This window comes from Narcine bancroftii, chromosome 1 (genome assembly GCF_036971445.1).
Source record: "Narcine bancroftii isolate sNarBan1 chromosome 1, sNarBan1.hap1, whole genome shotgun sequence".
NCBI classification, from domain to species: domain Eukaryota; kingdom Metazoa; phylum Chordata; class Chondrichthyes; order Torpediniformes; family Narcinidae; genus Narcine; species Narcine bancroftii.
The window spans coordinates 246,653,896-246,667,347 of record NC_091469.1 but is presented as its reverse complement, the minus strand read 5'-3'; the positions used below and the strand labels follow the sequence as shown (position 1 = coordinate 246,667,347).

The window sequence follows — 13,452 nt, the reverse complement described above, 5'->3', positions numbered from 1 at the left end:
TCTCGTCAGCCACATTTGTGCCATTTTTCCATTCTAATTATGTTTTTTTTTGGAATAGAGTGGAAGCCAGGTTTAACGCGCCCCGATTTAACATGAATTAGAATATAACACGATGAATCATTGGATCCCTTAACGTCCACAAACTGTTCTTTGAGATGGAACGAAGCAGGGATGGCCACCCTGTGACTCATCTAAATGATTAGATTAAGTACAGTAATGTTTATCTTGGTGGAGAATCCGTTGCATGGATGGCGGGGGGGGGTGTGGTGTGTGTTGCTGAGAATGGGGTGGGGGGTGATGAGTGCTGCCATGAACAGGGGGTTGCTGCCATGACTGATGTGTGTATATATTGTACACAGTAGTAAAACCACAATTTAGTGCTACCCCACCTTTCTTGCGATTAAATTTTTTTGAAGCCCAACTATCGTGTTCTAATGGGGTTCCACTGTATTTCACACAATACTCCAAATTTGGCCTCACCAATATCTTGTACAACCCCCACCATAACATCCCAACTCTTATACTCAATACTTTGATTTCTGAAGGCCAAGATGCCAAAAGTTTTCTTGATAACCTCAGGAATTATGTATCTATATTTCCAGATCCCTTTGTTCCTCTGCTCTCCTCAATTCACCGTGTACGATCTTCCAAATAGCAACACCTCACACTTGTCTGTATTAAATTCCATCTGCCATTTTTCAGCCTTTTTTCTAGCTGGTCCAGATCCCTCTGCAAGCTTTGAAAATCTTCTTCACTGTCCACAACATCTTAATGTCATCTGCAAACCTGCTGATCCACTTTACCACATTATCATCCAGATCATTGATATAGATAATAAACACCAATGGTCCCAGCTCCAATACCTGATCATAGGCCATGTGGGACCTTGTCAACGGCCTAACTAAATTCCATGTAGCCAACATCCACAGCCTTTCCTTCACCTACTTTCTTGGTGACCTCCTCTAAAATCTCTAAAGATTTATTAAACATGACCTACCACACAAAAAAGCCTTGCTGACTACCTTTGGTTGTCCAAATACTTGCATACCTGATGTCTCAGAACACCCTTTAATAACTTACCTACTACTGATGTGAGGCTCATCAGATTGTAATTTCCTGGTTACTTTTGGAGCCTTTTTTAAACAATGGAACAACATGAGCTGCCCTCCAATCCTCCGTCAGCTCACCCGTGGATAAGGATATTATCAATAATTCTGTCAGGGACCCTGCAATTTCTACACTAATCTCTCTCAAGGTCCAAGGGAATATCATATCCAGCCTGGGTGATTTGCCTCCCTTTATTCACTGTAAGGCAGCAAGCACGTCCATCTAAATCCCCATCTGTTCCATGACACTACTGTTTGTTTCCCTTTCTCCCCTATACACTCTGGCAGTTTCCTGAGTAAACACTGATGCAAGAAAAACGGTTTAAGATCTCCCCCACCTTGTTAGACTCCACACATAGAAATTCACTCCGATCCTCTAGGGGACCAATTTTGTCCCTTACTATCCTTTAACTCTTAACATACTTCTAGAACCTTTTCAGGTTTTTTTCTTGGCTTGGCTTCGCGGACGAAGATTTATGGAGGGGGTAAAAAGACCACGTCAGCTGCAGGCTCGTTTGTGGCTGACAAGTCCGATGCGGGACAGGCAGACACGGTTGCAGCGGTTGCAGGGGAAAATTGGTGGGTTGGGGTTGGGTGTTGGGTTTTTCCTCCTTTGCCTTTTGTCAGTGAGGTGGGCTCTGCGGTCTTCTTCAAAGGAGGTTGCTGCCCGCCAAACTGTGAGGCGCCAAGATGCACGGTTTGAGGCGTTATCAGCCCACTGGCGGTGGTCAATGTGGCAGGCACCAAGAGATTTCTTTAGGCAGTCCTTGTACCTTTTCTTTGGTGCACCTCTGTCACGGTGGCCAGTGGAGAGCTCGCCATATAACACGATCTTGGGAAGGCGATGGTCCTCCATTCTGGAGATGTGACCCATCCAGCGCAGCTGGATCTTCAGCAGCGTGGACTCGATGCTGTCGACCTCTGCCATCTCGAGTACTTCGACGTTAGGGATGAAAGCGCTCCAATGGATGTTGAGGATGGAGCGGAGACAACGCTGGTGGAAGCGTTCTAGGAGCCGTAGGTGGTGCCGGTAGAGGACCCATGATTCGGAGCCGAACAGGAGTGTGGGTATGACAACGGCTCTGTATATGCTTATCTTTGTGAAGTTTTTCAGTTGGTTGTTTTTCCAGACTCTTTTGTGTAGTCTTCCAAAGGCGCTATTTGCCTTGGCGAGTCTGTTGTCTATCTCATTGTCGATCCTTGCATCTGATGAAATGGTGCAGCCGAGATAGGTAAACTGGTTGACCGTTTTGAGTTTTGTGTGCCCGATGGAGATGTGGGGGGGCTGGTAGTCATGGTGGGGAGCTGGCTGATGGAGGACCTCAGCTTTCTTCAGGCTGACTTCCAGGCCAAACATTTTGGCAGTTTCCGCAAAGCAGGACGTCAAGCGCTGAAGAGCTGGCTGTGAATGGGCCATTCAGATTTACCTTTACGTTATCTGCCAGAGCAACTTCCAAGACTTCTTTATTCCTTCCTGATTTCCTTCTTAAATATTGTCTATACTCTTCTAGTACCTCATTTCCTCCTTGTTGCCTTGCCTATACATCCCTCTTCTTCTTAACTAGATCCTCAATATTCATCAAAAACCAAGGTTCCCTATGCCTGTTAACTTTGCCTTTAATCCTGACAGGAACATGCAAACTCTGCACTCTCAAAATGTCACCTTTGAAGGCCTTCTATTTACTGAACACACCCTTGCCAGAAAACAACTTATCCCAATCCACTCTTTCTAGATCCTTTCTCATTTACACAAAATTGCCCTGTCTCTAATTTAGAATCTCAACTCGAAGGCCATAATTAACTTGAAACTAATGACATTTTGGTCACTGGACCCAAAATGTTCACCTACACATGCATCTGTCACCTGACGTGTCTTGTTTCCCAATAGGAGATCAAGTACTGCATCCTCTCCTTACTACCTCTATATATTGATTTAGAACACTTTCCTAAACTCATTTGACAAGTCATCCAGCCTTTTTATAGTATGGGAATCCCAGTCAATATTTGGAAAGTTAAAATCTCCTACTATCACAACGTTCTGTTTCTTACATTGGTCTGGTATCTCTCTACAGATTTGCCCCTCCAATTCTCCCTGACTATTGGGTGGTCTATAATACAACCCCATCAGAGTGGTCACACCTTGCCCGTTCTTCAGATCCACCCATATGGCCTCTGTAGATGAGCCCTCTGGGCTGTCCTTGCTGAGCACAACTGTGATATTTTTCCTTACTAGCAATGCCACTCCTCCCCCTATCATCCCCCCCCCCTCTATCACATCTAAAGCAATGGAACCCTGGAACACTGAGCTGCCAGTAATGCCCCTCCTACAGCCATGTCTCACTAATAGGAATGATGCCCTAATCCCACATGCCAAACCAAACCCGAAGTTTGCCTGCTCTTCCGACAATACTCCTTGCATTAAAATAAATACGCCTGAGGACATTTCTATCACATACAAACGTTTGATTTCTGTCTATACATCCAGTCGTCACATGACCTGTATCCTCCTCCACCTCACTATCTTCTCTAACACTCTGGATTCAACCCCCCCCCGGAGGAGCAGCACTAGCAAAACTACCTACAAGGATGTTAGTCCCCCTCTAGTTCAGATGCAAACCGTCCTATCACAACAGGTCCCACATTCTCTGGAACAGAGCCCAGTGTCCATCCCCACCCCCCTGCTCATCCCCCAGCTCCACCTGCCAACCCCCCCAACACAAACACACAAAACTAAACTTCGTCACTCCCCTAACCCCCCCGACTTGGGGTCTGTTCCCATCCTACGACCCAGGGTCTGTTCCCACACCCCCTTCCTTGCACTGGGGTCCAGTTCCACCCACTCAGCCCCCACCCCCTGGACCCTACCATTCCTCAGGCTTGGGGTAGACAGTGTGCCGGAGGGCGTTGTCAGGGTCGTACTCGAAGGACACACCCGCCGTTGGGTTCCACTTGGCGTGCTCCTTGCCAAAGCCCTTCTTGGCATAAGCTCGCAGCCGCAACTCCTGGCCCTTCCTCAGCTTCACAACAAGGATATCTGAGGGGGTGGGGAGGGGTGGTGAGACTCAACAGAAACCCTAATCACACCCCACACCCCAACAGCCCTAAACTGACAACCCAACCCAACCATCCCAGCCCCACACACAGCTCTACCCCAACATGAACACAGCAACACCTTTCCCACCATCTCTGGGATCTGTCCCCCCATCTTCCTCTTCACTTGCTAACCTCCCTTTTGGATACCCCCTCCCACTCAAACCTGCCCCCAGAGGCGGAGCCATCTGTACCCCATTGCCCCCAGAACACCTGCTTCCCCACTGACTCCAGTTCATGCTCCCCCCCCATGGCCAGCCCATCTTCCGCCTGATCCCCTCCCCCGAGGACAGCCTATCCCGAGGACAGCCTATCCCTCCTCCTGACCCCCCCAGGACACCCCATTCCTCCCCTTGACCCCCCCCCCCAAGGATAGCCCATTCCTTCTCCCTGACCCTTCCCCCAGGACAGCCCTGACCCACTTCCCTGAGGGCATTCCACCCCTCCTCCTCTCCCCCCTGCCCCAAGGGCAGCCCTCGAGGACAGCCCACCCCTAGAGAGAATGGCACCAGCCCCCAGCCCTGACTATGTGACCTCACCATCCTGTTCCACGTAGTCATTGGGGTCGTTGTCCCGGCTCCGAGACGTCACCTGTGGAAGGGGAAATGATGAGCATGGCCTAACCCTAACCCTGCTGACCCCCGACCCCCATGTCCAACCACCCCAGTCATCCCCCTCCATACACTAACCCCACACTGTCTCCACCCTCCCCCCTACACCTTGGCCCTGTGTCCTGAAGCATCTGCTCTGGGATGACTGGGGCAGATGGGAAGGGGTGGTGAACTCTCACACTTCTCCCCCAATCCACAATTCTCAGTGGAAAATCTTTCCCCACTCTGACTCAGACTGTCTCCAACTGCCACATATAGGACAGTGGGTGGGTGCATGGTACAGGATGCTGGAGGAGGGGGTTGTCACAGATGTCATCAAGCTGGAGAGGGTACAGAGAAGATTGATGACATGTTGCCAGGATTCAGAAACTTGAATAATAGGGGCAGGGCAGGGCTTGATTCATTGGTGAGCACAAGGATGAAGGGTGATCTCAGAGGTGTACAAAATCTATTGGATGAACAAAGGGAGTCTTTTGCGCAGAGTGGGAGAAATCAGTAACCAGAGGACATAGGTTTAAGGTGAGGGGGAGATATTTAATAGGAACCAGAGGGGTGTATGGAACAGGCTGCCAGAGGAAGTGGTTGAGGTACTATTGAAATGTTTAAGGGACATTTGGATGGATTCACTGGATAGGATTGTATTGGTTTAGAGGGAGATTAACCAAATGCAGACAGGTGGACTGGGGTGGGTGGAACATTTTGGTTGGCATGGGCAAGTTGGGTTTCCATGCTGTGTGGCTATTTAAAGTAGGTAATCTGCCACGAGATGCTGATGAGTTCACGTGATGGGAGTGTTTGTAACATTTGTACAGAGGTGGGTGGGGCAGGGTGCACACCAGCAAGGCTCACCAGCTGCTCACTGAGCCATAGGTTTGTCAGAAAGGAGGCAGAGGTGGGTGACCCAGCGGCTGCAGATGCTGCCTCTGAGCAATAGAGACCACAGTTCAATCCTGACCTCAGAGAGTGCACATTTCCCTTGCCACCATGTGGTTTATGGCCATGTCCCAAAGATGTGTGTTGGTGGGTGAGGTGGTAACTAAATTCCCCCAGGACATGGGTAAGTGGAGGACAAGGAGAAAATGATAATGGAATCAATGCAGTTTGTGTCCATGGTGATTGGGAGAGGGCACTTTCCAATATTATTAGGCATGAGCTCAGGATAGTTCATTAGGAGCAGGGTTTAAAGGATGTCTACAACTGATCTGCTAATTAGAGTCCAGGAGAGGCATGCTCCAGTGTGACACAGGGACAAAAATGATAAAGGAAGAGAACCTTGGCTGACAAGGTGGGTCACGCAAGCTCCTCAAAGGAAAGGATGCATATATGTAAGGCTCCATGAAGATTGGCAGGAAAAAGATCATGCAAGGCATGGGAAGGCCAAAAAGTGACATGAGTTGTCCTAGGCAAGCATGTTTAGAGAACCATAAGGGATTTTATTCTTGCATGAAGAAACAGAGAACTTGGGAGAAGGAAGGAATTCTTTGACAGAGGGTACTGATGCTTGGACTGGGTGAGGCACTAAATTTCATACTTTGCTTCGGTTAGAAGGATAGTGAAGATAGTCAGAGCAGTGCAGGGAATGTTAATATGCTAGAGTAACCATACACACAGGGCCAGATGGCCTACCTGGGGGCCAGGTACTAAAATGGCCAGCACATTTAAGGGGGGGGGGCATGGTCTGAAATCCTTAATGGGGGGGGTATGGAAACTGTAATATGTATGTTCATGTTTTCTTCTTTCCTACATGTTCAATAGAAAGATTTCCTATTTGTCTGTTTGTTTTGGAACAACAAGCTACAGTTGTTACACCTGGAGTAAAAGCTTTGTTTTATTTTCACCTGACACAACATAAATGTTTTCTATGCTTTTATGTAGTCAGTAGAGAAAAGTGTGGAAGAAACCAACTGAACTTGACTGTTTCACAGCGAAGGGGGCCCATAAACTTAGAGCAGAGTCCTAAGGGGGCCACAGTGGAAAAAAGATTGAGAATGACTGTGCTAGAGAAATCGGAGATCAAGAATGAGGTGATGCTGTGTCTTTTAAAGAGCATTAAAGTGGACAGGTCCCTGGAACTTGTTGGGATACATCCCAGGTCATTGAAAGAGTTGACAGAGCAGATTGTTGGGACCATGGTGAAGATCTTAATATCCTCACCACCAACAACAGGTGAGATCCAAGAATAAACAATGTTGTACCTTCGTTCAAAATGGGAGTTAAGAATAATCCAGAAAATTATAGGCCAGCGAGCCTCACATCAGTGGTAGGGAAATGACTGGATGGTTTACTTATGGATAGGATATATGCACATTTAGAAGTTGTGGTCCGATTAGGGACAGTCAATATAGCTTTGTGAGGGGCAGGTCATGTCTTACTAATTTTATTGAGTTTTTTGAGGAAGTGACAAAAGTGGTTGATAAGAGTGGATGGACTTTAGATAGGATCTTGCCAACATCCCACATGGTAGGCTGATCTTGAAGGTGCAGATGCATAGGATCTACTGTGACTTAATAGCTTGGATTTGGAATTGGCTGGGCAATGGTGGAAGTGTGTTCTTCAGGGTCCATGACTAGTGGTGTTCTGCTGGGGTTTGTGTTGAGGCCTCTGTTGTTTGTGCTCTAAGTGTTGGGACCATTATGGAGAGGAGTGTAGCAAAGACTCAGCGATGAGAAAGAGTTGGGACTGGTGCTTTATTCAAATAAGTAAATAAAAAGCAGTAAACAGCTGAAAAGTTAGTGTGTTAAAAGTTGGTGTGACTAAGTGCCACTGTGACAGATTGATGCTAATATTAATCTTTAAAGTTGATATCTTTAGTTATAAAATATAAATTTCTTATTAAAGTTAGTTTTGTGGGTTTGAACCCAGGAACACACACAATTCTTTGAGATGGCAGTGGTGAGACATTTGTGAAGTCAAAATATCTGTTAAGCTATTGTTCTGCTGGAAGTTTGTTTGCTTATAAAGACTAATTCAAAACTGCAGAGTCATACAAGGCTTATGACTGTTCTCCAATGAGAACTCAAAACATAGGTGTTTTCTGGAGAAACAGCTGTGCACACAAGAAAGCCTTTTGCTGGTTGAACTGTGCAGACTGATTGGAGTCTGATCCACTTGAATTTCTGGAAGAGATGTGAAGTAACTTCAAAAGCACCATCTGCCATGATTCATGCTTTTGGAGAAATGAAACAGAATCAGTATTGATGTCATGTCACATGATTAGACACTTCAGAAAATATATTACTGAAAACAGAGACATTTTGAAACCAGAAGACAATGCCTGGCCATCCTGTAGGTAACACAGGATAGAACCAGTTGCTTGGCCATCCTTTGAGTATGACAGGATTGAAATAGTGACCAGAAAATGTACTGTTACATGTTACTCCTGGTCAAAAGAGAACACAGAATAAGTGGCTTTTGTAGGAGGAAGAGCACTTCTAACTGCCTCAGTTGAAGAGGGCAGTTCAACCATGTCCTTTGGTCCTTGTCTGAATTTGTGAAATCACCATGAAAAAAAATACCCTCTTCACTGTCTCTTTAAAAAGAGGACAGATTTATCATGTGAACTCAGATTCCAAAATCTCCATGCAAAGGAGAAAAAAATAATTTGTATGAAGAAACATTACTCTGAACACAATTCTACAAGAAATTTGTGAGTTTTAAAAAGGCCTGATAAATTGATGTTTCAAAATACTTCACAATTGCTTTTGACCAACAATTTAAAGAAATATGAAGCCTCACACTTACTCCTTAACTGTATTTAATCAGCAGTAAAGCTTGAGTTTTAACACAAAAGCTTTTTATGCCTGAACTGTAATGCATTTGGTTTTTACCCCCCCCCCCCCTCTCCCTCACACACATATACACACACACACAGTGGGGTTAAGTTAGATTAAAGTGAGTGAGAAATTTTATGTTATCAATAATTAATAATAAAAATGATTGACTTTGAAAATACCATTGTCTATGGTATATTCCCACTGCTCTGATCTAGTTCATAACAATACAGATAACAAATAAAAGAAAGGGAACCTCAAGCGGAGCAGCCAGTGTGTGAGTGGCTCAGTGTAGGAGTGGGACTGAGGCTCTGACTCACGAGACTTCAACAAGGAGGAACAGATGAGGAGCAGGTAAGGCTTTTGTTGTGGTTATATAAAAGTCACCAACTAATTAAATAAAGGAGCCAGAGGATCAGGTGATGTGTTGTAGCTGCATGATGTGGAAGCAGGTGGACCCCGTTGTGGTTCCTGATGACATCTGCAGCAAGTGTTTGTTGCTCAAAGAATTCAGGCTCAAAATTCATGTCCTGCAATCTGAGTTTCAAACCTTACAACACTTCAGGGAGAGGGAGAGGTACCTGGACATTTTGTTTAGGAGGCAGTCACATCCATTAGAATAGCTGCCCCAAAGTTGGCCTGTTGTCAGGGACAAGCGAGTGTGACTGTGAGTGAGGCAGGTCGTGGGATCCAAGAGTCAGTGCTGGAGGAGCCTCAGCCCTTGACTGTCTCACAAGTCTGAGATTCTTGCTCCTCGTGTGGATAAGAGTGGGCCAGTAGGAAGGATGAGCATCCTGATCTTGGCACCTTGGTTCACGAAGCCATTCAAGAGGGGAAAAGAGAAGCATAATGGTATTTGGGGATAGACAAAGTTCTCTGTTGCTGGGACAGAGTGTCCTGAGGCTGCAATGCCTGTCTGGTGCCCAGGTTCGGGACATATTATCTGACCTGCAGAAGAATTTGCAGTGGGAGGGGAAAGATCTAGTTGTTATGGTCCATATGCGTACCAACAACATAACACAGGGTCCAGAAGATTAGAAAGTTAAGTGCATGACTTAAGGATTGGTGTGGGAGGAGGGGTCCAATTCATGGGAAATTGGCACCAGTACAGAGAAGGAGGTAACTATTCAAAGGGGACAGGCTCTCTCTGAACCATGATGGGACCTGGATCCTGGTGAATCGCATAACTTGGACTGTGGACGAGGCTTTAAACTAAATCGTAGGGTGTGGGTTCAACAGATTGGAGAGGGATGGATAAAGTAATATAGAAGAACAAGGATAAAGTAAAGGGCAAAAGTTAAAAAAAGAGAAAAATTAGAATCGAGAGGATAAAAGTCAAGTGCAAAAGAGGCAAAGATGACTAGATTTTAAAATCAGAAAAGGTATAAGGGCACTGTTTCTGAATGCCTGTAGTATTTGAAACAAAGTCAATGAACTTGTAGCACAAATAAGCACAAAGTGGTCATTATAGAAACATGGTTGCAGGGTGGGTGCATTGGGAATTAAATATCCAAGGATATCGAGTAATATGGAAGGGCAGGCAGAAAAGTAAGGGAAGTGGGTTAGTGCTCTTAGTTAAGGATGAGATCAGAACAATAGTGAGAGATGATACAAGATCTAAAGAACAACATATCAAATCTGATTAGGAATAATAATGGGGAAAAAAAAAATCACTGGTCAGAGTTGTCCATAGGCCACCCAATAATAACAGGCAGCGGCAATAAACCAACAGATATCGGAGGCATGTAAGGCTGGAAAAGCAGTTACTGTGGGGGACTTAACACGCACATAGACTGGGTGAATCATGCAACCTTGAGAAGGACTTCATAGATGGCTTTCTTGAACAGCATGTTACTGAACCTACAAGGGAACATACTGCCTTGGATCTGGTCTTGCTCAATAAGACAGGTAATATTATCGATCTTCTAGTTAGGGACTCTTTTGGAAAGAGTGATCACAGTATGATTAAGCTTCTCATACAATTGTTCTGTCAAACCAGTGTATTATGCCTAAACAAGGGAAACTACAAGGCGATGAGGAAGGAATTGACACATGTAGACTGGGAGCACAGGCTACATGGAGGGATGATTGAGGAACAGTGGAAAACAGTCAAAGAGATTTTTCATGGTGCTCAACAAAAGTATATTCTGGTTAAAGGCACAGCCAGCCTTGAAGAACTGAGGAAATAAAGGAAGGCATCAAACTAAATGCTTGTGTGTACAAAGATGGTAGAGCAGTGGAGAAACTAGGAAGTCAGGAAAACTTTAAAAGGAAACAAAGAACCACAAAGCTAGCACTAAACAGAGGGAAGGTACACTATGAGAAAAGATTAACACAAAATATAAAAACAGACAGTAAAAGTATTTATAATTATATAAAGAGGAAAAGGGTGGCTAAAGTGAAGGTTGGTCCCTTGGAGGATGAGAAGGAGGAGTTGATATTGGAGAAGGAAGACATGGCTGAGGATTTGAATGACTACTTTGTGTTTGTCTTCATGGTGGAGGACATGTTGACGACGCTGAAAACAGATGCTATGGATGTGATGGGAGGCAAGGTCCTGACTATATCAGCTGTCATTAAAGAGGCAGTGCTGAGCAAACATGAGGTGTAAAGATAGTTAAGTCCCCTGGTCAATGATGGAATGCATCCCATGGTAGTGAAAGAAATGGCAGAAGTTATAGTTGAGGCTTTGGTGATAATTCACCGAAATTCTTTGGACTCTGGACAGGTCCCAGCAGATTGGAAGAAGGCAAATGCCATGCCACTATTCAAAAAAGGATGTATGCAAAAACCAGGCAGCTGCAGGCCAGTTCCTTTAACATTTGTAGATGGTGTTACAGTCCCCAGCAGCAATTGGGAGGCACATAAACAAATGGGTTAAGTTTAATACAAAATTTATTAACAAACTAACAATAATAGAATTAACCTAATAACACCCGAACACCAGCCTTATTGACAACTCTATATAAACAAGATTATTATACAGCATATGTGGGAAAAACATACAGTCCCATTACAGTCCAAGCTAAAATGCTCCAGGGAAAAAAAAAATCACCTAAATTCCCAAAACAATTCCCCACGTCTGTCATCTCAAGTCTGTCAGTCAAGAAGGAACAGCTCACGGATCTGATCTCCAGGCTTGGGATTATTTGTTTCCTTGCCCACTGGTCTTTTAGTTTGAGGCTGTATCCATGTGACCGTGGTCCCTTTTGACTTGGAAAATGAAACTGGCTTGAAGTTCAAATGTGGCAGTAACCACCTTCTTTTACCCAGGAATTTTCACCGTGACCTCGTGAGGTTCACTTCTCCTAAGCTCTCTTCAGGGTTAACAAGTGATCTTCTGTCACACGAATCCTCTACTTTGAACATCCTGGCTTGAGTGGTCCTGTGACTGCTGTCACACTAAGTCCTCCTCTTGAAAGGGGACAGGAGAGGCTCTGGCCAGTCCCACACACACTCTGCATATTAGAGTGTCCCAAACTGCTGGCACCCGTCAACAAAACAACTCAGCGTGTGGTTTGCTGAAGCTGCTGGGTGAGAACACACAGTCCGACCAACTGTCTGACTGCCTGCAGTCCAATCCACTGACTATCCTCTTCAAACCCAGTGTGCTGGGGGTTGGAAACAGCCCAGCGCTGCCTCCAGCTCTCCCCATTGGTGGAGAAGTTAACAGCCACAGGCTCACTCTCCTGCGCGCCAACGAACTTCCAGCGCGTGGTTCCTGTGCTTTGACAGCTGTCAAAGTTCCCTAATAATAGCCCAGAGCTAATACAACTCCTAGCAGCTGTCAAATCCCCGCAGTAGGTTCAGTCCTGACTTCAGTCAAAAATTAAATTGGCCAAGGTCCATAACAGTGGGAAAATGTTTGAAGCTATCATTGATGAAGAAATAGAAAAGCAAAAGGCAAAAATAGAAAAGCAAAAAGCAAAAGGCAACGTGGATTCAGGAAAGGCAGGGGGTTTGACGGGGTTCTTGTTATTTGAGGGTATATAAAGAGGGGCAGAGGGATGTTGTAAACCCGGATTTTCAGAAGGCATTCGATAAGGTGCCTCATAAAAGAAGATAAGGATGAATAGAGATGGGGGTGATGTATTAACATGGATAGAGAATTGGTTAACCCCAAAGACAGCAGAGAGTAGGGATAGAGGGGTAATTTTCTGGTTAGCAATTGGTGGTGAGTGTTATCCCACCGGGATCAGTGCTGGTTCCACAAGTGTTCACAATGTACATTGCGATCTGGAGGAGGGGACAGAGTGTAAGGGCATCTACAGTAAGTTTGCTGATGATACTAAATTGGGTGGAAAAGCAAATGATGCAGAGGATACAGATCATCTTCAGAGAGATAGAGATAGGCTAAGTGGTCTGGCAAGATGGAGTACAATAAATAGTTGGTAAACTGGAAAGGAAAAAATTGAAGTTTTTTATTTACAAGAGTATTATTTAAATGGAAAGTGATTGCAGCATGCTGTCGTGCAGAAGGGCTTCAGAGAGTGTGTGTATGAATCGCAAAAGGTTGGTTTGAAGATGCAGCAAACTATCAAAAAGGCAAATCTTCATTGTAGAGGGATTGAACTGAGGAGGAGAGAAATTATGCTGCGACTGTACAAGGTACTGATGAGGTGGAGTCTAGAGAACTGCGTTCAGTTCTGATCTCCTTACTGGATGAATGATGTGCTGGCTTTGGAGGCGGTGCAGAGGAGGTTCACCAGGTTGATTCCAGAGATGAGGTTTGCCTGAGGAGAGACTGCGTCGCCTGGGACTATACTCACTGGAATTTAAAAGAATGAGAGGGGATCTTATAGTAAGCAAGTTGTTTCCATTAGTGGGGAGAGCTGAACTTGAGGATATGGCCTCAGGATTCAGAGTAGTAAGATT

General features: G+C 45.2%; 1 protein-coding gene across 2 annotated transcripts in view; it reads right to left on the bottom strand.

Moving 5' to 3' along the window:
• Positions 1-13,452, bottom strand: part of polr2c (RNA polymerase II subunit C) — a 73,605-nt gene that overhangs the window by 15,506 nt on the left and 44,647 nt on the right. Inside the window, exons 6-7 of one of the 2 annotated variants that reach the window (XM_069894152.1) lie at positions 4,736-4,787; positions 4,039-4,140 (exon numbers count right to left, since the gene is read on the bottom strand). In XM_069894152.1, coding sequence (XP_069750253.1) covers positions 4,039-4,140; positions 4,736-4,787 — 154 coding nt within the window. Of the gene's footprint in view, positions 1-3,971; positions 4,141-4,735; positions 4,788-13,452 lie in introns of both variants that reach the window. The other variant, XM_069894143.1, reaches the window with a different exon arrangement.